This window comes from Panthera tigris, chromosome D4 (assembly GCF_018350195.1).
Source record: "Panthera tigris isolate Pti1 chromosome D4, P.tigris_Pti1_mat1.1, whole genome shotgun sequence".
In the NCBI taxonomy this organism is placed as follows: Eukaryota; Metazoa; Chordata; class Mammalia; order Carnivora; family Felidae; genus Panthera; species Panthera tigris.
The window spans coordinates 89,908,047-89,929,719 of record NC_056672.1 but is presented as its reverse complement, the minus strand read 5'-3'; the positions used below and the strand labels follow the sequence as shown (position 1 = coordinate 89,929,719).

At 57.2% G+C, this 21,673-nt stretch overlaps 1 protein-coding gene across 7 annotated transcripts; it reads right to left on the bottom strand.

Annotated features, from left to right (window-relative positions):
- Positions 1-4,897: 4,897 nt before the first annotated feature.
- On the bottom strand, positions 4,898-16,977 carry GFI1B (growth factor independent 1B transcriptional repressor). 7 transcript variants are annotated; one of them, XM_042964621.1, is made up of 8 exons: positions 16,415-16,977; positions 14,296-14,412; positions 9,998-10,117; positions 9,380-9,517; positions 8,675-8,958; positions 7,928-8,065; positions 6,658-6,922; positions 4,898-5,855 (listed from the first exon to the last, which is right to left on the bottom strand). In XM_042964621.1, the coding sequence occupies exons 3-8, from the start codon at positions 10,095-10,097 to the stop codon at positions 5,677-5,679; spliced, it is 1,104 nt and encodes a 367-aa protein (XP_042820555.1). In that variant the 5' UTR covers positions 10,098-10,117; positions 14,296-14,412; positions 16,415-16,977; the 3' UTR covers positions 4,898-5,676. The 7 variants fall into 7 exon arrangements, with proteins under 7 accessions (XP_042820555.1, XP_042820556.1, XP_042820557.1 ...); XM_042964622.1 differs by having other exon boundaries at positions 14,296-14,396; XM_042964623.1 differs by lacking the exons at positions 14,296-14,412; positions 16,415-16,977 and adding an exon at positions 12,169-12,597.
- Between the last annotated feature and the right edge of the window lie 4,696 nt (positions 16,978-21,673).

Here is a 21,673-nt window from a genome sequence, read left to right as displayed (position 1 = left end):
CGGATTTTCTTCAGCTCCGTGTCTTTGAGGATCCGCAGGTGCACGCTGTGCTGTTTTCACGGAACCGGCAGGCTATGCTAGAACAGGCTTTCCATTCCGCCGCAGCCCCGAGGACCCTTCTGGTCAGGCCTCGCGGGGCACGCGGGGGCTCCTTCTAGTGGCCGTACGACGTCCATCGTCTGGATGCCCCACTGCTCACTCAGCCCATCTCCTCTCGCCGGAGATTAGGACACTGCGATTAATCCGACTAAGGAAACTTCACCTTGTTTTTCTTTTCTGTCACCAGTGGGCTTCAGAAGATGCTCTGGGAGCTAATCTGTGTGACCATCCACAACTAATTTTTTTTTCATTTTTTAAAGTTTATTTCTTTATTTTGAGAGAGAGAGAGAGAGAGAGAGAGAGAGAGAGCAGGGGCAGGGCAGAGAGAGAGGGGGAGAGAGAGAATCCCAAGCAGGCTCTGGGCTGTCAGCGCGGAGCCCGACGTGGGGCTCGAACCCAGGAAACCTTGTGAGACCAAACCAAGAGTTGGACGCTTAACCGACTGAGCCCCCCCGGGCACCCCCACAACCATTCCTTTAACATAAACTCCTGGGGGGGAAATGGAAGGTCCTGGGGCGAGCACACGTGGCTGACAGCTTTAATGCACTTGAGCCAGGTTTCAGGCTGAGAGACGGTTCCCCGGGAGGGAAGTGGGTGTTCCAGGCAGAGGTGTGGGCAAAGGCTCGTGTGCAAGGCGTCAAGAATTCTCTAAAGGCCTTTTTGGGGGAAAGACCTTGCTGCTTGTCTAGAATTCCAGGAAGGTGGCTTGGAATGACCTGGCTATTCTTCTGTGTGTCCTTCCCTCCTTCTCGGGGAGCCCTCTCCTCCCTGACCAGCCTGGGCATCAGCACCCCACTGATGAGGTCCCCAGGCCACACCAGACACCCACTGGATCGTCTTATTTTTTTTTAATTTTTAATGTTTATTGATTTTTGAGAGAGAGAGAGAGAGTGCAAACAGGTGAAGGGGCAGAGAGAGAAAGAGACACAGAATCGGAAGCAGGCTCCAGGCTCCGAGCTGTCAGCACGGAACCCGATGCGGGGCTTGAACCCACAAACCGCAAGATCATGACCTGAGCCGAAGTCGGATGCTTAACCGACTGAGCCACGCAGGCGCCCCCCACCAAATCCTCTTTCTAAAGCTCAGCTGAGCTGTCTTGAGCTCCTGCCCTGGTCTCCTGAGCAGTCAAGGTCTCCCGTGCCTTTAGAAGATTCTTGTGGGTCTTGGGTCCCTTACACTGTCCCTAGCCCACACCAGGCTCTGTCCTACTGCTGGTGACCAGCTGGCTTCATATGCCTCTGGCCAGCCCAGATCTTCTTTCTCTGATCCTGTCTCCTCAATTCCCTGCCCACTCCTTTCCCTTTATTGGTCCTGCCCGTTCCCTCTGGGGTAGTGTGTGCCCACACTGAGTGGGAGCCCATCTAGGGCGGCGAAGGCTAGGTCATGATGGTGAGGGGCTGGGGGTTGATTCTTGAGGGGCTGGAGGGAAGTACCTTTTGTTTCTTGGGAACGTTCGGAATAGGTCCTATTCTTCTAGATCCTTCCACTTTCTCCACTGCCCCAGCACCCTGCCTCCTCACCTCGGCCCATCTGTTCCTTCCAGGCCAGTGCACTTCACCCTGGGTGGGGGCAGGTGGGGACCAGCCGGGACAGGTTGGGGCCAAGTCAGCCACACAAGAATTCTGGGCTGACCCCGGGAGACACATTTCCATCCTTATCAGTAATTTCCATGGAGGGCTCCGTTGGACATCTCCCAGTTTGTCCTTCTGGGGCCCTGGTCCCAGGGCTGGCAGGGCCTGGCTGCCGTGTGGGACGTGGCCACGTCCACGGGAACTGCCCAGCGTAGGGGGCTAGATGTGGCCTGAATCGCTAACACGACATTTTGTCCGAAAATTAATCCTGGTGTTGCATTCTGTTCCCTAACGTGGCTGGTTTGTTTCAAAATTAAAATATTTTAATATCGTTGGGGCGCCTGGGGGGCTCCGTCGGTTAAGCGTCCGACTTCGGCTCGGGTGGCGATCTCGCGGTTCGTGGGTTCGAGCCCCGCGTCGGGCTCTGTGCTGACGGCTCGGAGCCTGGAGCCTGCTTCGGAGTCTGTGTCTTCCTCTCTCTCTGTTCCTCCCCCACCTGTGCTCTCTCTGTCTCTCAAAAATAAATAACCATTTAAAAAATTAAAAAAGTAAAAAAAATAAACCATGCTAACACTAATGTTGTTACTTACCGTCGAGTAGATCGGTGCTCTGTGTGGAGTTGCTGAGGGCGTCCTGAAGTGTTCCCGGGCCCCCGGCCACGCCCACCCACCTTTCAGCAGCGGGGCCAGGGCAGCGGTCACCAAATAACTTCAGACGCCACGATGTGCACCGTATCCTACGTAAACAGAGCCCCCTAGGGTTGTGTAATCAATCCCACGGCCCCGGGGGCCACTAGGCTGGATTTTCTGCGCCATCGCGGCTAATAGATACCGTGACTTGGGCCGTGGCCTCCCCTCTCTGGGCTCCTGTCCCCGTATGTGGCAAAGGGAAGCCGCGGGCGGTCTTCACAGGGCTGGACAGTGTCCTCCAGTTCACACGCTGTGACTCAGGCGTGGAAATGTCCGAGCGGGTAGACGGCAGAAGAGGATGGCAGGTGGACGATGGGCCCGGGGGCGCCCCTGCAGGCACAGGCGGTGAGGGTGCTGCCCCCCTGCGCCGGCTGAGCGGCCCCCAGCCCAGTGCGAGGAGCACAGCCCGGGTCCTGAAGGAGACAGGACTTCGACGGGGAGCTTACGGCGGGCAAAGTGCTGGTTCCTGAGCCCTCTCCGGGGAACGCGGCCCTGCCTGCGACAGCCCTGGGCTTGCGCGAGGGTCCGGACTTTGGAAGGGGCAGCGGCATGGCTCTTAGGCTCAGCGCATCTGCGGAGCAGCCCCCAACCCCCCAACGACCCTCAGGCCCCTCCACACGGGGCTGAATCTCTCTCCCCTGGGACAGGAAGCAAGTTTCACCTGCCCGCACTGGCCCCCTTTCTCAGCAACGTGCAAACGGGGTTCCGGCCTCCACTGTCCCCCAGCCCCCACACCACGGGGGGCTCGGTGGAAGTGAGCTCTGGAACCCCCGCGGATGAAGAAACGTGTGTGTCTGTCTGTCGTCGAGCCCGGCTTCTCTTTCTCACCCCGCCCTGCTGCAGAAGTGGCCAAATTCCTAATATTGGTGTGGCTTTGTTTAGCAAACAAAGAACATGCAAAGCAGCTCCCCATCCGTGCGTGTGTGTGTGTGTGTGTGTGTGTGTGTGTCTGTGTGTTCGTGTCCCCAGCACCCTCCCTGGCCCCTGACACGGATCCATTCCAGGCCTGGCCCCCATGTGTGGCTTTGGGCATGCCCATCTGCCTCTGTGGGCCCCTCTGTGTCCATGGACCGGAGGAGAGGAGGAAGCAGGTGGTCTCCAAGACTTTGTTGGGAAACCCCACAAACTGGGAGCCTGATGGGGAGGCCAGACGACCCTCCCATGCAAATCTCAACCCCTTACCTCTGCTTCATACACCTGTCAGGGCACTTCTGGCTATGGTAAACAGAAAACGCCTCTGGAATGAAGTGTGGAGGGGTCCTGTCTGGCCAGACCCAGAGCCTAGGAGGAGGGATTGCCATCCTCCAGGAGGCCTCAGGACCCCACAGTTTCAAGCAGATGGGAGGTCTGGGGGAAGCCTCTGCCGGCTTCATTGGGAGGAAGGGTCAACAGAGACTTGAAGAACGCTGCCATCTTGCCCCTGAATCGGATTGGAATCCCAGCTCTGCACTTGCCTGCTGTGTAGGATAATGACACCGCCTTTGCAGAGGGTTGTGCGGGTTAGACTCGCTGTGTGAAAACCCTGGGTCCCACTCGGTACCTGGAGGAGACTCATTCCGAAGTGTCCCCTTGCTGTGGGCCAGGCATGGGCTTGGTGCTGAGGGCTGGAGCCCAGAGAATACCTTCTGGCAGAGGGGAAAGTGACCCACATATAACCATTGCAGGTTCAGTGGGTCCTGAGCTGGGAAGCCCAAAGAGCTCAGCCTTCAGAGGTGGGAGAGCTCCTGGCTGGAATAACCAAGGGAGGCTTCATGGAGGAGGCAGCATTTGAGTGGGCCTCAAAGGATGGGCAGGACATTCACGGCCCTGCTCACTGCTGCACGGCCTCAGAGAATCCTCCCAATGGACAAGGACCCTCTGTCACATTCTACAGCTAGTGAAGGGCCGCGTCAAGCTTCACTGGACCACATCTGCAAAGTCCCTTTTGCCATATAAGGTTCCAGGGATTAGGACGCGGGTGTCATCTTTGGGGGCCATTATTCAGCACACGGCAAGGCGATGACGTCGAGAACCTTGAGATGGAAAGATTATGCCGGATCATCCGGTGAACCCCATGTGATCACAAGCGTCCTTACAAGAGGGAGGCCAGGCAGAAGAATAACACGGGAGATGGAAACAAGGGTCAGAGAGGCCCGCTTTCGAGACGGATGAACCGGCTGCAAGCTGAGGGCGGCCCCCGGCCTCTCCCCTGGAGGCTCCAGCCCTGGGAACTCCTTGGGTGCAGCCCCGTAAGAGTCATTTGGGGCTCCTGACCTCCAGGACCGCACAAGGATAACTCGTATTGTTTTAAGCCAGTAACTTCACGGTAATTCGTTAACAGCAGCCAGAAAACAGATACCGGCTCGCACGGCATTAGCCTCCCCCTTCCCCGGCAACCTTGCCCCAAGGGTCTCTTACACTTTATTCCAGCACTCACCAGTTTGGTCTGGGCACACGTCCCCCAACCTGTCGGCCAGCAACTCCACAGCTTTCTGTGTGTGTGTTTTGTTTTGTTGGCTTTTAATTTTTTTTTTTAGTAATTTCCACACCCAACGTGGTGCTCGAACTCACAACCCCGAGATCAAGACGCATATCCTGTTCGGACTGAGCCAGACAGACGCCCCAGCCTTCTCTGCCATCCCTTCCCAAAGCCAGCTCGCACCCACTAGGCACTTGTTAGACGCGGGTCAAATGTAAATAAATCTGTGTCTTTATTTGGATTTACAGCAGTTGAGAGGGACAGGCTTTTGATGGCGGTAACTGCTGTTTTCTCCAGCCCCATGGCCTCAAAGCAGAACTGGAACCCCCATGGCCAGCTGAGTGCCAGCAGCACTGCCTGAAGCAGAGGGGTGTCGGGCCTCCCACTGGGGCAGGAGACGGCTCGGCTCTGGCCATCCGTGGCAGCCAGAAAGAGGCCCGCTGAAAACCAGATCTCAGCACAAAGGGCAGCGGGCAGGGGGAAGATTTCTCTGTGGATCCCAGTTCCGGTCTATTCTCGGCCTCCCCCTGTCCACAGGGGGCTACGCTGGCCTTCTGGGCTCTGCCCTGGGGAAGGCGCCCAAGCTCTTAGATCTCTAGACAACTTCAGCTCAGAAAAGACCCGACCCAGTCCCCACCCTTTGCAGCAGGAACACGTCGGTCCAGAGAGGGAAAGCCACTTGCTCGAGGTCACACAGCAATTTCGTGAGTCTCAAAACAGGCTGCAAGATTCCCGTCCGGTGCTGACTCCAAGGGACTGGCGGGGGGGGCGGGGGGGAGTGTGGGTGCACGAGGCCGGCCTCCCTCTGGGTCTCGGGACCTCAGGGCGGGCTGGCCCGGAGCCGGGGGCGGGTGCAGCCTCACTTGAGATTGTGCTGGCTCTCCCGGTGCCGCCGCAGGTCTACCTTGCGCTGAAAGCCTTTGGTGCACAGCTCACAGCTGAAGGGCTTGAAGCCAGTGTGCTTCCGGCTGTGGGTGATGAGGTTGGAGCTCTGGCTGAAGGCCTTCCCGCACACCTGGCACTTGTGTGGCTTCTCACCTGCGGGGCAGCAAGGACGGGGTCAAGGGCCTTGGTGCCAGGCCACCCCCCCCCCCACCCCCCGGCCCCGGTGCCCTGCATTTGCTCTCCGAACTTCACCGTGTTATCTCACGGCCCGCCTACGTTCACTTTCGAAAGGAGCCACAAAAGGGAGACAGGAGGGGCGCCCGGGCGGCTCAGTGGGTTAAGCTTCCGACTTGGGCTCAGGCCACGGTCTGGCAGTTTGTGAGTTCGAGCCCCGCATCGGGCTCCGTGCTGTCTCCCTCTCTGTCTCTGCCCCTACCTTGCTCGTGTGCTCTCTCTCTCTCTCTCAAAAATAAATAAACATTAAAAAAAAAAAAGAGGGAGACAGGAATACTACAATTCTGTCACCCCCTGCACCCCCCGACCAGAATACTGTAACTCTGTCACCCCCTACGCCCCCTGAGATCAGGCAGGGACTGGGTCCATCCTGTTTGTCAACGTGCCCAGCGCCTGGTGCAAAAGAGGCACTCGCTTAGCAGCCAGGGAGCGAATGACTGGAGGAATGAAGGAACGAAAGACAAAGTCGCCTGCCCTTCTCACTTCTACCCAGAGAGCACACGTTTGCTGTTTCTTTCCTGGTGTTTTTCCCAGGCGCTAAATGTGTGCTTAAAGAGCACCGTGCGGCCAGCCCTCCGCGAGGAGGGGAGCGCCCCCTCACTGTGTAACTTGACCCCCCTCGGCTGAACCGGGGGGGACCTTTCAACAGAGGAGGGTGGGGGCGCCCAGAGGCTGCGCCTGGGCAGGGGCGGGCTTGGCGGGGGAACCCGGGGCGCCTCACCGGTGTGGATGTAGGTGTGCTTCTTCATGTCCGACTTCTGGTGGAAACGCTTCCCGCAGAACTGGCAGGGGTAGGGCCGCGTGTCCGAGTGGATGAGCAGGTGCGTGGACAGGGTGGACGAGCGCTTGAAGGCTTTGCCGCACATCCGGCACTCGAAGCTGCGCTCCTGCCGGAGGAAACGAGGCCCCGGGGGGTCAGGCGCAGGCGGGGCCTCGAGACCCGGGACTGCCACGCTGGGTGCAGGACCGGGCCCTGCCGGGATCCCCTGAGGAACAGGACACTCGTTGGGGTGGCCTCGAGAACGGGGCCTGGAGGAGAGGACCCAGAGACCCCCATTTCTGCATTTCCAACGGGGGCCGAGACATGGGGCCCGAATGGCCTCCTGTGGGTTTTTCCCTGGAACCTTTACAGTATCCCATGCAAAATAAGCCTCGACATGCGTTTGTTGACTGACTGAGAGACCGACTGATCCGGGGCACCGTCGTGGACTGTGGTTAAGGGTCTGTATTATTGGGGCCCAATTCTGGCTTCTGCCCCTTATAGGCCAATGTGACCTCAGGCAAGTCATTAACCGCCCCCCCCCCCCCCCCGCGGAGACTCAGTTTCCTCATCTGGACATTACAAGAGCAGTCATGACCTCGAAGGGTGGAGAGCCGAGCCCATGTTGCATTCACAAGCTCTCATGCCCATATCCTGCCTTTCCTGCCTCAGCTTCTATTTACTCCGGTGTTAGCAACTCAGGTCATTTCGGGTGCTTTCCCTGGAATGGAATATTCAAGAAGGGCTACGTGGGACAAGACGGACATCGAAGCCTGACCCCAAGATTCTCGAAGTCGAGAGCCTCAAAGCCGAGGACACCTGCACTGATCACCCAGAGGGCAGGATCATTTCTCCGTGTCACAGACATCTCTCTGCCCCCCGAAATCCCACTGGGCCAGGAGCCTCTTCCAACGGCACGTGAGGTTGATTTGGTCCATCAGGGAGTGAAGTTTGTTATAATTGTACATATTATATACAGTTTTGGGAAAACTGTAACATAACTAGCATTTTAGAACAAACATTCTCTATAGAGAACAAATTTTAAAATATGTATCATGTAATCATTTTTAGGAAGAGCAGGTTTGGGGGACCCAGATGGGGGAGGGAAGGGCCCCTGGTCTGTGTCACCCTCAGGGGCAGGGCGAGAGACCCAGGCACAGCTCCCAGGCTTCCTGGGGGCAGCACAGAGCAGGACGGGGCTGGGGGGGGCGGGGCTTGGCGAGCTGCCTACCTGGGAGTGGACGTGCGTGTGCTGCTCTAGGCTCACGGCATGGCCGAACGTTTTGCCACAGATGTCGCAGGCGAAGGGCCGGGTCCCGCTGTGGGAGCGTCGGACATGCACTTCGAGCCCGTGTGGGGTGGAGAACACCTGAGGGCAGGGCAGAGCGTGAGGCCACGGCGGGGGGGGGGGGGGGGTGGTGGTGCTGCGGACGGGGAGCCGGGCCTGGGGTCCCAAGGCCACCTCCACCCCTCCACCTCCGTGCCCAGGCACAGACGGGCATAAAGGAGGGGAAGCACGGGGTTGCTGATTCTGCTGGCTTTTGCTGTGTGTCCTGGGAAGGTCCCTTTCCCTCTCTGTGGCTCGGTTTCCTGTCTCTAAAGTGGGGGCTGTGGGAGCATGTAAAAAGTCCCTCCCGGCCCTCTCTAGAGGCCGAATAGTCAGCCCGCTGGTACTGACGTCTACTTACTGTGTGTTCTGGGGCAAGTGATTCAACCTCTCTGAACCTTAGCCTTTCATCCACGTCCCAGGGCTCAGGCGCGTCAAGTGCTTCGCACAGGCCTGGCGCACAGTCAGGGCTCAAACACCATGATGAGGACGAGCATTTTGAAGCCCTGACCCCGCCAAAGGACCCGAGATTCGCAGCACAGGGAGCCCCCGGCTGTGGACGCCTGCCCCTGCCAGGGACCTGCAGAGGGGATGCAGAGCAGGGCCCGTGAGCCGCCCCCCCCCCCACCGCCCCCCTCCCCAGCTGCTTACCTTGTTGCACTTGATACAATGGTACGCGTCCATGCCCGGGGAGCAGCGGAGGCTGAAGTCCAAGGGCGGCTCAGTGCTGGGCACCAGAGGGCTCCCATACAGGCTGACGGAGCGCTCCAGGAAGGCAGACTGCATGGTGGAGGGGGCCTGCCGGTAGCTGTGGCCATAGGAGGAGGCCAGGGCATCCCAGGAGAAGCTGGGCTTGTAGAACGGGGGTGAGTCGGAGTCCCTGTCCTGGGATCGGGGCATTACAGCGGGGCCCTCTGTGGAGAGCGGACGCGTGTCTACACATGTAGGGTGGCGATTCATTTATTTATCATTAGGGCGCCACTCCCACCCCTCCCCGCCTAGCGACCTCACGCTGAGGGTCTGGGTCTGTAACCCAGATATTTACTGTGGGAGCGGGCCTGGGTCCTCACTGTGGCTCCTCACCTTTTCACCCCGGAAACACGCCCTCAGCACCCGCAGAGTGCCCACCTCACCCACTGTACCAGCCCGCCCACCACACAGAAGCTCTCAGCTGGGTATGAGCTCCCCGTCCGAGAGGGGGCCAGGCAGAGGCTGGAGAGCTCAGATCGCATCCGGGTGACCTTGTCGCTCTTTCCTGACTCCAGAGCCCGTCCACCCTTCCTTCCACTTGCACTGGTTGGGGGTGGGGGTGGGGGGGTGGGGGTTGTGGATGGCCGGGGGTCCCAGCCCGCCTACCTGGCACCAAGGCCGTCCTGGTCAGGCTCTGGTCCAGTTCCAGCTCTGTTTCCCGTTTGAGGTCAGTCCAGGCCAGGCGCTGGTTCGGGAACAGGGTGCTGAGGACGGGATCGTTGCTCAGGACCTGGTCCCTGGCCCCTGTGGGGAGACAAGACCATCAGAGCCACCGGCCACAGCTCTGGGCAGTCCAGAGGGAGCAGGGGGTGGGGTGGGGGACACCCTTCCCAAGATGATGGGGACCCAGAGACCCATTTGCTGCTGTCCCCAGCTGCTCATGCGCACGGGCCCTGACCGGGCCCCAGGATGGGGGGAGAAGGGCTGCGGCCAAAGGGGACCCAGAAGGAGAACTCCTGGACCAGGCTTAGTTTTCTGAGCACCTGAGCTCAGCCCTAGATCTTTTCTGACTCTGGTTAGGACCCACATGTCAGCTGCGGAGAGCCAGCTCCAATCCGGAAGCTTCCGTCATCCCAAGGGGCCAGAAGAGACGGGTGCATTCATTCATTCGTTCAACCAACATATGCCGTGCCCCCCTGCTTGCAGACTTCCCAACACGGGGCGCGGGAGGGGGGGGCAGGGAGCCCCGGGGGGGGGGGGCACAGCAGGGGAGCTCTGACTCACCAGGGCTAAAGGCAGGAGGCCAGATGGGTTCATCTTCCTGGAGGCGGGGCTGGTGGTAGGTGTGAGCTTTCTTGCTCTTTACCAGGAAGGAGCGTGGCATTGTGAGCGCACACCCCACACCTGCACGGAGAGAGGGCGAGGACGGTTGGGAAGGACAAGAGGACAACATTCTCTGTATTTTGGAGCCGCCTCCTGTAGTCAGAACCCATTGTCCTGAGTTGAATAGTGTCCCCCGGAAGCTCATGACTCCTGGGGCGCCTGGGTGGCTCAGTCGGTTGAGCGACCGACTTGGGCTCAGATCATGATCTCACGGTTCGTGGGTTCGAGCCCCGCGTCAGGCTCTGTGCTGACGGCTCGGGGCCCGGAGCCTGCTTCGGATTCTGGGTCTCCCTCTCTCTCTGCCCCTCCCCCACTCATGCTCTGTCTCAGAAATAAATAAACATTAAAAAAAATTAAAAAAAAAAAAAGAAGTTCATGACTCCCCGGAACCTGTGAATGTGACCTCATTTGGAAATAGGGTCTTTGCGGATAAAAAAAATTTTTTTTTCTAATTTTTTTTTTTTACATTTATTCATTTTTGAGAGACAGAGAGAGACAGAGCACAAGTGGGGGAGGGGCAGAGAGAGAGGGAGACCCAGAATCCGAAGCAGGCTCTGGGCTCGGAGCCGTCAGCACAGACCCCGAAGTGGGGCTCGAACCCACGAATCAGAATCTGGAGATTCCTTCCTCCAGAAGGCAACTGACCTCGTTGAAACCTTGAGTTTGGATCTCCAGACTCCAGAGCCTTGAAAGAATGAATTGAGTGTTTAAGCCACCCGGTTTCTAGTATTTTCCTATGGCAGAAATCCTAACCTTCCCTCCCCTACTGCTCCCTTGCCAGGAAACTAATACACCCACCTTCTAGAAACCCCCAGGGTCAGCCTGCTCCTGTCCACACGCCCTGAGTTGCACTGGGAGCAGAGGAGGAAGGGCAGGGGTGCCTCCCCCGTGGGCCCCGCAGCCAGAAAGCTGAATCTCACCCCTGTGGCGTCTGCATTTGGAGGCCACGGAAAGGGGTGGTCCGAGTGCAGATTTTGGAGTCAGATGCTCATGGGTTAGAATCTCGGCTCACCTGCTGTGTGCTTTGGGCGCAGATGCTTAACCTCTCTGGGCCTACTGCCTTTTCTGTAAGGCATGGCATCCAGGTGCCTAGTGCCAGCCAGGGTCTCTCATGTGCTCAGTGCTTACCACGGAGGGGACGGGGGGCGGGCAGGTTGCATCAGGGCCACCCCAATAGCAAATCCGCATTACCCTGGTGCCGATGCAGCCAGAGCAGGGCCGCCCCTTGTCCATGGCCCCGGCCCGGAGTCCAGGGCCCAGAGAGGGAGGAGCCTTCTCTCTGCATGGGGGTGGAGGGGAGGCTTGGAGTTGCATGTGGGGCTCAAGGCCGGAGAAGACCACCAGTGCACCCTACTGGGAGGCCGGACGTGGAGAAGGAGGCCAATGTCCGCCAACTGCAGGAACCGAGCAGTGGGCAGCGGCCAGGGGGTTGGGGAAGACACGAGGCCCAAATCAGTAAGGGACCTGTACTTGGCCCCAGGCGGGGGTCGGGGAGCGGCAGAGCCAGAACACCTTGATGCTCCCGGCTTCCCTTGAGGGCTCCTGGGAGACAGAGAGCATCTGGGTGGGGACCCTTCCTCCTCACCCCCATGCCATGCCCAGGCAGGGGCGCAGGAAATACTTTGCCAATGCCGTTCCCGGTGGCTCCTCTGCTGCTCCCTTTCCCGGGCACTGGAGCAGGAACCCCCTTCCCCAGGCCAGCAGCCACGGAGGGCTGCAGGGACCATAGGGCCAAGCGCGGGAAAAGGATTATAGCTGCTCCAACAACAGCCAGGGCTGGGTGATAAGGCCAAGGCAAGGAACCGGCTGGGAGGAGGGAGATTAGAGAGAGCAGCTTGGAGCCCTGCCTTTGGAGCAGGCCCAGGGAGGAACCCCTTCCCCCAGGGAGGACCCCGAACGAGGCAGGAGACGGACCCCCCCCCCAGCTGTGCCCAGGCCTGCCTGCCCCTCACCAGAGCCCCCAGGGCATCGGGAGTCTGGAGAGACCCCTCTGCTCCCGGGTCATCCTAGGCCCTGCCCTCCTCGCTGTAGGTCTCAGTGTCCAGATCTGCTAAATGGGGATCGCAACCCACCTTCCTGCGACTGTTGGAGCAGAAAGGACCTCCTTGCAAACAAATGTGCAAAGTGCTTGGCGTGGGGCCTGGGCTGCAGGAGCACAGAGCAGGTGGTGGCATCTCAGCCCATGGGAGAAGAAGCTTCAGGAAGGCAGGCACAGCCCACATCCTGTCCTGGCCTGTCCATTTGCATTCCCAGTACCCCGCCCAAAGCAGGTGCACTCTGAGGACAGGGCTGAGCCCTGGACCGGGACCAGGGACATGCTCCAGGCCCTTCCCTTCTGGGATCTGAAACTAGGAGGTGGGACTTGAAGGCCCTGGGGTCCCGTCCAGCTGTCAGATTTTGGCTTCACAAGGCTTGCCTGGCCTGTTGTCCCCCCCCAGGCTTGTCGGGCAGCCTGCGGTGGCCTTATCTCCCGGGGACAGTCTTCTTCCTCCTGCCCCTCCCCCTCCCCCGCCCGGGCTCCTCACAGCCCCCTTCCTTCCCCTTCTAACTCTTGGCCCCAGGAACCCCCTGGGGAGGCCAGACCCTAGGCAGAGCCAGCGGGGGTCCCCCCCCAACACACACACACAGGGGGAGGTGGGGACTGGGTTTTGGTTTGTTTTTTTTTTTGCTTTTTGTTCTGCAGCTGGGGCGGGGGGGAGGCCTCCAAGGGACCATGGTCTCTCCATCAAAAGATGATTTATTATTTTTATATAGTATCTTATTAGGAAGTCGGAACCAAAGGCAGGCATTCAAGCTTCAGTGCTGGAATCCCAGGAGATCCTTCTTGCAGCCAGAATCTGAGTGGCCTTAGCTCGGTTAATTCTGACCTGGGGGCTGAGTTGCTACTGCCCCATTTTACGGAGGAGGAACGGAGGCTTAGAGACTGGCTCATGATCCCCAGCAGATCCCAGGCCGCCCCCCCAGGCCTCTATGCTCCTGACCGTCAGACCACCGGGCGGGCGCTTACTCTGTGCAGAGGGAACTCCTTCCACACGCTAAGGAAGGCATTTGAAGCTCCCTGGTGTGCACGATGTCACCAAACTGACACCCACTGGGGACAAGGTTGTCTTCCAGGCTCATAGGGGGAAACTGAGGCTGAGAGAGGAAAGTGGCTTGTCCAGGCCCCGTGTTCCTGTTCTGCTGGGACTTGAACTCCTGGCCCAGGGCTCTGCCCGTGGGCATCTGTGGTTCTGCCCGCCTGGAACAGGGAGGGAAGGCTGGTGGGTGGGGCAAGATGGGGGGGGGGGATCCAATTCTTTCGATCCCTCTGTTTTTTTTTCAGAACCCAGAAGTTCCACGTGGGTTCCTGAAGAGCTTTGAGTGGAGAAGCAGGTGAGAAAGACTTCCTTCAGGAAGCTTTGGTGTTCCCTTGGGCTCAGAGCCTGAGGACCCCATAGAGGTCAACCGGTTAGAACCCAGGGCAGCACAAGTGCACGAGCAAGGGGGCCCAGATTGCAGGGTCCCTGGCTGGAGGAAGGCGACCCTCAGGGCCTATTCTGGTGATCCCCTCAGAGTCCCCAGCTTCCTCCCCTTCCCTCCCCAGAAAGTTCTCTCAGCTAAGCCTGGCAGGGAGGCACAGCCAGCCTCATGGCCCAGCCTTTAAGCGCCCGTGGGGGCAAACACACCGCGAGAACTTCCTTTTGGCCCCTGTTAGCTGAGTTTAAAAGAAAAAAAAAAAAAAACAGGAACCAATCACCTATACTGTAGTTAATTAACAACCACACCGTTTTGATTCACTCGACGGTTCTGAGAAAGGGCTCGGAGCAGAGATTGTGAAAGAACCCTAAGATTTCTTCATGAAACAGAGGTCTTGATGGTATCGGCCTCCGGAAAGAGACTTGGTGTTAACATCTCGTCCAAAACCCTCGATCCCGATAGAGGGTGCCCCGACCCCGGGGTCAGAATCTCAGCCCCACACCCCTACTTCCAGGCGGACGCAGAGCCGCAGCCTTGTGATTTCCCCACGACGAGGCACCTCGGGCCTCCCGTGGGGCTGGGTCTGATTTTGTGACCTTGAGCTTGACCACGTCAGCCTCCAACCTGGGGCTTGGTTTTCCTATCTCTCAAAAGGGACCGTTGGACTAAGAGATTTCTAAACTTCCCTTTTGCTCTAAAATCCCATGCACAATTTGTTGACCTTCAACGCGGGACTGACCTACCTGACTGAGAAACTCATCACCCGGGTTCCCTTTTTGGGAGGGTTGGGTAAGACTCCGTTGTTTCTCAGAGTCAGTGATAGAGGACGCTTCAGACTTCCTTTCTGTTTAAAGACGTGACTCAAGGGGAAACACAAACAAAAATTAAAAACCCTTTTCCAGGTAAGAGTCAGGGGAAATGGGTCCGGGGCGATGTGAGGGGCCCTGCGCGGAGAGCGGTTCATTATTCTTATTTGAAATTTGCAAGCACTTCTCCCGTCTTCCTCTTACGTTGAGACACTGCAATTATCCTGAGTGAACCAACTTCTGAGTTTACACGCAAAAGAACGGAAGGCAGGGACTCAAACAGATGCCTGTCTACCCAAATTGATCGCAGCGCTGTTCGCAATAACCAAAAGATGGAAGGAAACAACCCAACTGTCCATCAGCAGGGGGTGGACAAACAAAATATGGCTGTTTCATACAACAGAACATTATTCAGCCGTATCGAGGAAGGAGGTCCCGACACCTGCCACAACATGATGGGTCTTGGGGGCACGTGTAAGCGAAATAAGACAGTCACGAAAGGACGAATGTCATAGGACTCGGCTTATACGACGTCTCCAGAGAAGTCGGATTCATAGACACAGAAAGGACAGTTGCAGTTTGAGAAGATGAAGAGAGTCCTTGAGATGGACGGTGGTGATGGTTGCACAACATTGTGAATGCATTTAATGCCACAGAACTGCACACTCAAAAAATGGTGAAAACGGTCACTTTCCTGTGATGTGTATTTTACCACAATGAGAACACAAATGAGCGAACAACACGTTTCCCCAACATCTCTGAACTGGAGCAGCTCCCATCGGTCTGAATGCCTGAGAACAAATGAACAAAAAAACCTCCCTCTAAATTAAGGACGGTGAGGTTTTCTGTTGCTGCCGAAAAGGGTCGAGATCACATGTGATCAGGCTATTTTTCTGGTGGCGATCTGGCCCCAGACACGTCGGGAGTCCTTGTGGTTCTCCAAGAGGACCCCCACCCCACCCACCCTCCTGAAAACCTCGAGAAAATGTTCTGCCTTGGTTTTGGCTAACTCCATCCATCAAACGCAACCCAGATGGGGGGCTCTGATGCTCCCCAGGAACGTTCTGCAGGGAAACCAGCATACCGACCCCCAGATCTTGAGCTGGAAGGCCATCTCACACATCTCCGTACGTAAAGGGTCCCCTGTGTACCACCTCCGAGGACGAGAAACTTGCCAGCTCACTAAGACTGAAATCTTCTCCCCGTCCGTTGCTTACGAAGAAATATTAGGAGGCGTGAGCCCCGTGGGCAGGTGCAGCTCAGTTAGCTCGTACCAGAACCAAGTTCGGAGCCTGCAAATTCATTAGCCCCCTCTAGGCGACTCGTGAAAACTTCAGACTCTCTCAGAAAAATGTACACAAGCAGCTACCCACAGCGATTCTAGGGACCACCTTCCCCCTTAACAAACCCTGTTTTAGAGCGGGGACCTCACCCCAGACGCCCACTCTCAACTAGGGTTTTTCTCCAAAGTTAGGTAGAAAAGACTGAGACGACATGTGTCCTTCTACAGCCCTCTCGTTCCTGGAGGCTGGGGGCCAGGGCAGTGGACAAGGCACTCTCCCTTCTCCCCTCACGAGGCTCTGGATGAGAGGGCACTCACTCTCAAAGTGTCCCAGGAACTGGGGTTCACTCCTGTTTTATAGACAAGGCAAGTTCAGAGGGCTGGGGGGGGGGACACAGCCAGTCTGTGCCCCACGCTCCCCCCTACCCAAGCCAGGCACCTCAAGGAGTGTCGCCCCACGCTCTGGCCAGGTCCCTGGGAGATCCGGGGTGTGGGTATGACCTCGCACACGCAGGTGATCCTTGGCAGACCCGATGGGGTTTTGGAAAGGGTACTTATGCACGGTTGGCAGAGGGCGTAATTCCCATACGGGCTCTGCCTCCCACTGCCTTCTCCCCGGCCGGGTTCAAACACTGAAAGCTGTGCCCCATGGAAGAGATCTCCGAGCCCACCTTATTCTCCCCATGACTGCAGAAGGGCCCCGGGAACCTGCCTGGAAACAACCTAAGTCACACATGCAAATCTAAAAAGAAAAGGCTGGGATGGAGCCCTCACCTGGCGTCCGGGTCGGTCGCGGGTCTTGGTGGGAACCTCACTCAGCCTCTCTGGGGACCGGCTCCACTCTGTCAACCTCGGACTCTGCTCCAATAGATACTTCTCCTTTTTTTTTTTCCCTTTCCCTCACTCACTCTCTCTCTCTCTGTTTTTTTTTTTTTTTTTCCCTCTTCTGTTCCCCTCCTTGATTTTCAATCTGATTATTTGTGTCAAAATCTGGCGGTGAAGAAGCAGCCAATAGAGAGCGCCCCGGCATTTGCTTATCAAAGCTTCCCGGGCCCGACGGCGCTCCCGCCCGCCAGCCCTCCGCCCTGGGAGCCGCGCTCTGCGCCCCTCCGCGCCCCAGACCTGCTGGAAGAGAAAGGAGCGGCTAAATCACCCCATTAAAAAGAAATTAAAGTGAAAATAAAGTGCTGCCTCGTACACCTGATTTTGTACAAACTCGTCACTTTCCTCCTTCCTTCCTTTGTCTCTGTCTCTCTCCCTCCATCCCAAGCCAGGAGCGCGGGGCTCCAAAGCCACCCCAGACGGCCCCTAGAGAGGCTCCACTCGTCCTTGCAGAGGTGACCTTTGAGAAGAAAGGTCAAATTCACGCTTCCCCGGACTTGACCCCAGCACAGGGGAAGGAGCAGCCCAGGCGCTTGCCCCGCGAGCCAGCCCCTCGGCCACCTGCAGGTTGCACTCTGGGCCCCAGGCCCTGCGCGTGCCGCCATCTGGCGGCCTCGAGGAGACCGGGGGTAGGCTGGGGCCCCATCCCCTGCTCCCCCACCTTCTCCCTCCTGTGCCCCTCAAGCCTCCCACGGCTTAGGGATGACTGATTTATTTCAGGAGGTTTTGCATAAGAGGAGAACTCACAAAACCGAGCACTGTTAGGCTGATTTGCATGCCTTCCCAGCCCAGCACTGGAGAGATTATGTTTCCCTCGGTAAGAAAACAAGTTTGGAGACAGGAAGCCCCGAGGTAACACGCAGGTCCGATGAGACCGACAGGAGGAGAAAGGGGGTCTTGGGCGAGGCTGTTCTGCGACTGGGTCCTGCCTCGAGGTCACCTGGGCCTGCTCCCGCCGCAGGGGGCGCGGGTCCCAGCACGCAGGGCGCACACAGGAGACCATGGCCCTCAGCCCTCCGTCTCTCCTTGGTGGAGAGAGTGTGTAGAAAGATCTGGAGTGTTCTTTGGATCTTGCACATTACTGACAGTCAGCTAGAACTGTGTGTCATCATACAGAAAACTTAAAAAATAATCCAAGGACATTAAGCACAAATTCCCATTTCTTCCCATCCTCACTGTATTATACGTGCACATCTATATTTTGCTTATGCAGGGGCGCCTGGGGAGGCTCAGTCGGTTAAGCGTCCCACTTTGGCTCAGGTCATGATGTCCCGGTCCGTGAGTTCGAGCCCCGCGTCGGGCTCTGCGCTGACAGCTCGGAGCCTGGAGCCCGCTTCGGATTCTGCGTCTCCCTCTGTCTCTGCCCCTCCCCAGCTCGAGCTCTGTCTCTCAAAAACGAATAAATTGTTTAAAAAGTTCTTTTTTGCATAACCAGTGGGTCTTTTCTTTTTCCACCGAGTGTTATTTTATTTAGAGCCGCCCCGATTCTCTCGCAGCTTTTATTAACATAGTAAATGGTCTCGCAGTTCTTTGTGGCTTACTTTACCCACCACTTTCTGCATTTGGGGTGTTTGGTTGTTTGGGGTAAAGCTGCTGAGATGGGTAGACGCAGGCCAGCTGCTGTTCTAAGGTTGTGATCCCACAACCTTATCTTCCCCCCTTTAGTAACCAACTCCGGGGCTCTCTTCCTAGCCCAGGATCCCAGCCCGGAATGGAAGTGAAAGCAGGCCTTCTCGGGAGCCACTGGGACCCCTCTGCGGGACAGCAGGGTCCAGGCCTGCGGAGCCCCCGTGCAGCATCAGGCAGGCCCTTGGCGTCTGAAACCTCCCGGCCCCCGGGGTCCCCTCCAACACCCCTGGCCTTAGCAGGCAGCCGTGGCAATGAAGCGCCTTCATTTAGCCTCTCCCAAGAGCTAAATCCCTCCAGCAGCCCTGTGCCGGGTCATCCACTCATTCAAGTTACCACTGGCACCTGTCATGTTCCGGGCTCCTCCTTCTGCCCTCTTTCCCTCGGCGCTTCCTCCCTGTCTTGGTCTTCTTGGGCTGCCACCCAATACCACAGACCGGGTGACTTAAACGACGTTTATTTCTCGCAGGGAGACCGGGAAGTTCAAGATCAAGGTGCCGGCAGAGTCAGTTTCTGGTGAGGACAAGCTTCTTGGTTTGCAGGGAGAAAGAGAAGGAGGGAGGGAGGGAGGAGAGAGAGAGAGAGAGAGAGAGAGAGAGAGAATGAGAGAGTCCTCAAGTTCCGGCTTTTTGTACTCTTCTTTAAATTTTTTTTTTAACTTTTATTTTTTTTTTTTTTGAGACAGAGAGAGACAGAGCATGAACGGGGGAGGGTCAGAGAGAGAGAGGGAGACACAGAATCTGAAACAGGCTCCAGGCCCTGAGCTGTCAGCACAGAGCCCGACGCGGGGCTCGAACTCACGGACCGTGAGATCATGACCTGAGCCGAAGTCGGACGCTTAACCCACTGAGCCACCCAGGCGCCCCCTTTTTGTACTCTTCTTATAAAGACATTAATTCCATCAAGGGGCTCCCACCCTCATCTAACCTACTTATCTCCCCAAAGCCCTCACCTCCAAACACCATCATACTGGGGATCAGGGCTTCAACATGGATTCTGGGGGGATACAGACATTCAGTCTATAACCGTCTTCGCCAATACATGTCTATCGAGTGCCTGCTAGGTGCCAGGTGCTGGGGTTTCCAACAAGAACCAGACAGGGGGCGCCTGGGTGGCTCAGTCAGTTAAGCATCCCACTCCGGCTCAGGTCATGATCTCATAGCTCGTGAGTTCGAGCCCCATGTCAGGCTCTGTGCCAACAGCTCAGAGCCTGGAGCCTGCTTCCGATTCTGTGTCTCCCTCTCTCTCTGCCCCTCCTCCACTCATGCTCTGTCTCTCTCTCTCAAAAATAAGCATTTAAAAAAACGTAAAAATATATATAATATAAAAATAAAAGTTATATATATATATATTTATATATTTATATATTTATATATTTATATATAAAGAACCAGACTGGAGCTGTCATGGGCTCCTTCCTGGTCTAGGCAGGTGGGACACAGTACCCCGAAATTTATAAATCGGGCTGATGAGTGCTGTGGTGTAGATATGGTATACAAAGGAGCACGGGCTTGGGGAAACGAACCCAGACTTGGGGAGTAAGGAGAGTTAATGAAGCTGGTGGAAGTGATATCTGGGTTGCTGCCAGGCTGAGTTCGTTGGGAGAAGGAAAGTAGGGAAGAGTGTCTCAAAAGAGGAACACCATGGTCAAAGAGCTGGAGGCGGGACCTCCAGGGAACTGACAGCAGCCAAGTTCAGTACGGGTGGAGGGTAGAGGGCAGGACAAGGGGAGGGGAGGGTGGGACACTGGGGAGATGAGCCTAGAGAAGAAAGAAGGAGCAGGTCAGGAAAATTCATCCCCGATTTAAAAACCTTCAGTGATTTCCCTTTACCTCACAGGACACAAACCTCGGCCTCAGGGACCAGCATTCAATGTTTTTCGGTGTCAGACCTCTTTCAAAGGACAGCACTTTTTACAAAGCAACTTGCAGAAACCCAATTTGTAACAACAACAGAACCATTAGTACATGTCACGGAAAAGTGTCAGCTTCAGGCATGGCTGGATCCAGATGCCCGGACGATGTTGTCTAGATCTCATTCATTCCCGCCTCAGGACATTGGCACTTGCTGTCCCCTCTGCCTGGATGGCCTTGCTACAGACCTCCCCATGGCTGACTCATTCCGGGGTCAGCTGAAATGTCATCTCTGCAGAGAGACCTCCTTGACCGGCAACTAAAGCAAGACCTTCCCACCCCAGCCACTTTCTGCCCCATCATCCTACCCTTTGTTCTTCTTCGTGTTCATAACCATCTGAAATTGCCCTGTTGACTTATCGCCTTTGTATTTACTCATGTATATTTTTGGCCTGACTGCCCACGCCGAATGGAAGCACTGCAGGAGCAGGGTTAGAGTTTGCCTAGTGGTGTTTTTACAGTGAATGAATGAACGAGTGGAGAATCCACGCCTGCATCTGTCTCTCCCCATCTCTCAGCTTTGCTTTCTTCTCTGTTGGCTTTTGTCCTGGGGCTGAGATCACCGACACGGTCGGCTGTAGTCCCAGATCTTAGAAACCCCAGGGGAAAGGAAGCCCCTTTCTCGGTGGTTTCAAGGAGAGGCCCCAGGCTGACTCTGATTGGCCCAGCCCGGTCACAAGCCATCGCCCCCGCACCAATCGCCGTGCCAGTGGGAGGGATCGGGGTCTCTCATTGGCCAGGGCTGGCCGATCCTCCTGCCCCAACCTCCAGGAGGCAGGGGTGAGTTCGGGAGCAGAGAGAGCGGTTGTCACCACGCAGAATAAGGCCAGGAAGGTGCCTGGGCCATGGCTTCCACCTCCCACCTTCCACTTTCTAAGCGTCCTTTCTTTGTCACTTGGACGTGCTGCGTCTAGTCCCTGCTGGAGACCAAATCCCAGTCCCTGCCTTCGCCCTTCCTCTTTCCCATGTTCAGCTCGGTTCTGCTCTCACCTCCTCCAGGAAGCCTTCCCAGATGCCCACAATCCCCGGGACCACCCATGACGGCCCTTGGATCCTTTGTCAGTGGGCACTCAGTTGCTTCTCGATGGGACCAGCAACCACCCACAGGCAGGAATGCTAGGGAGCCCTCTCTCACCGGCCACGGCACAGAGTCTCCTCCTGATGCTGGCCTGCAGGGAGCACGGCCAGGCTGGAGAAGCGAGAGCCGCTGCTACCCGAGGGCCCGGCAGTGGGCAGTGTGCAGAGCCCCCCCCCTACCCTCTGTGGCGACATCCCAGACACGTGCAGGCGGGCTCGGGGGAGGCCAGGGAGATGAGGGCGGTGAACGTGCTGGGTGGGCAGCAAGGGTCCAGGCTGGGGTCCCAGCACACAGCATCAGCAGTGTCACCTCGGGCACCTTTCTGGCCTTGGCTTAGAACGGCCACAGAATGCAGAATGCAACAAACGTGAGCTGAGGCCACCCACCCCAAAACATGAGGACCCCTGGTGGTGGGGCGCCCCAGGGCCCCTGTGCCGTAGGGCCACCCTCCTCTACCAGAAAAGCGCCCATCCTCTGTCTTGTTGCGACTCAAGGCATTCAGGGAGATTGTGGAGCTCTTTCCTGGCCCAGGCT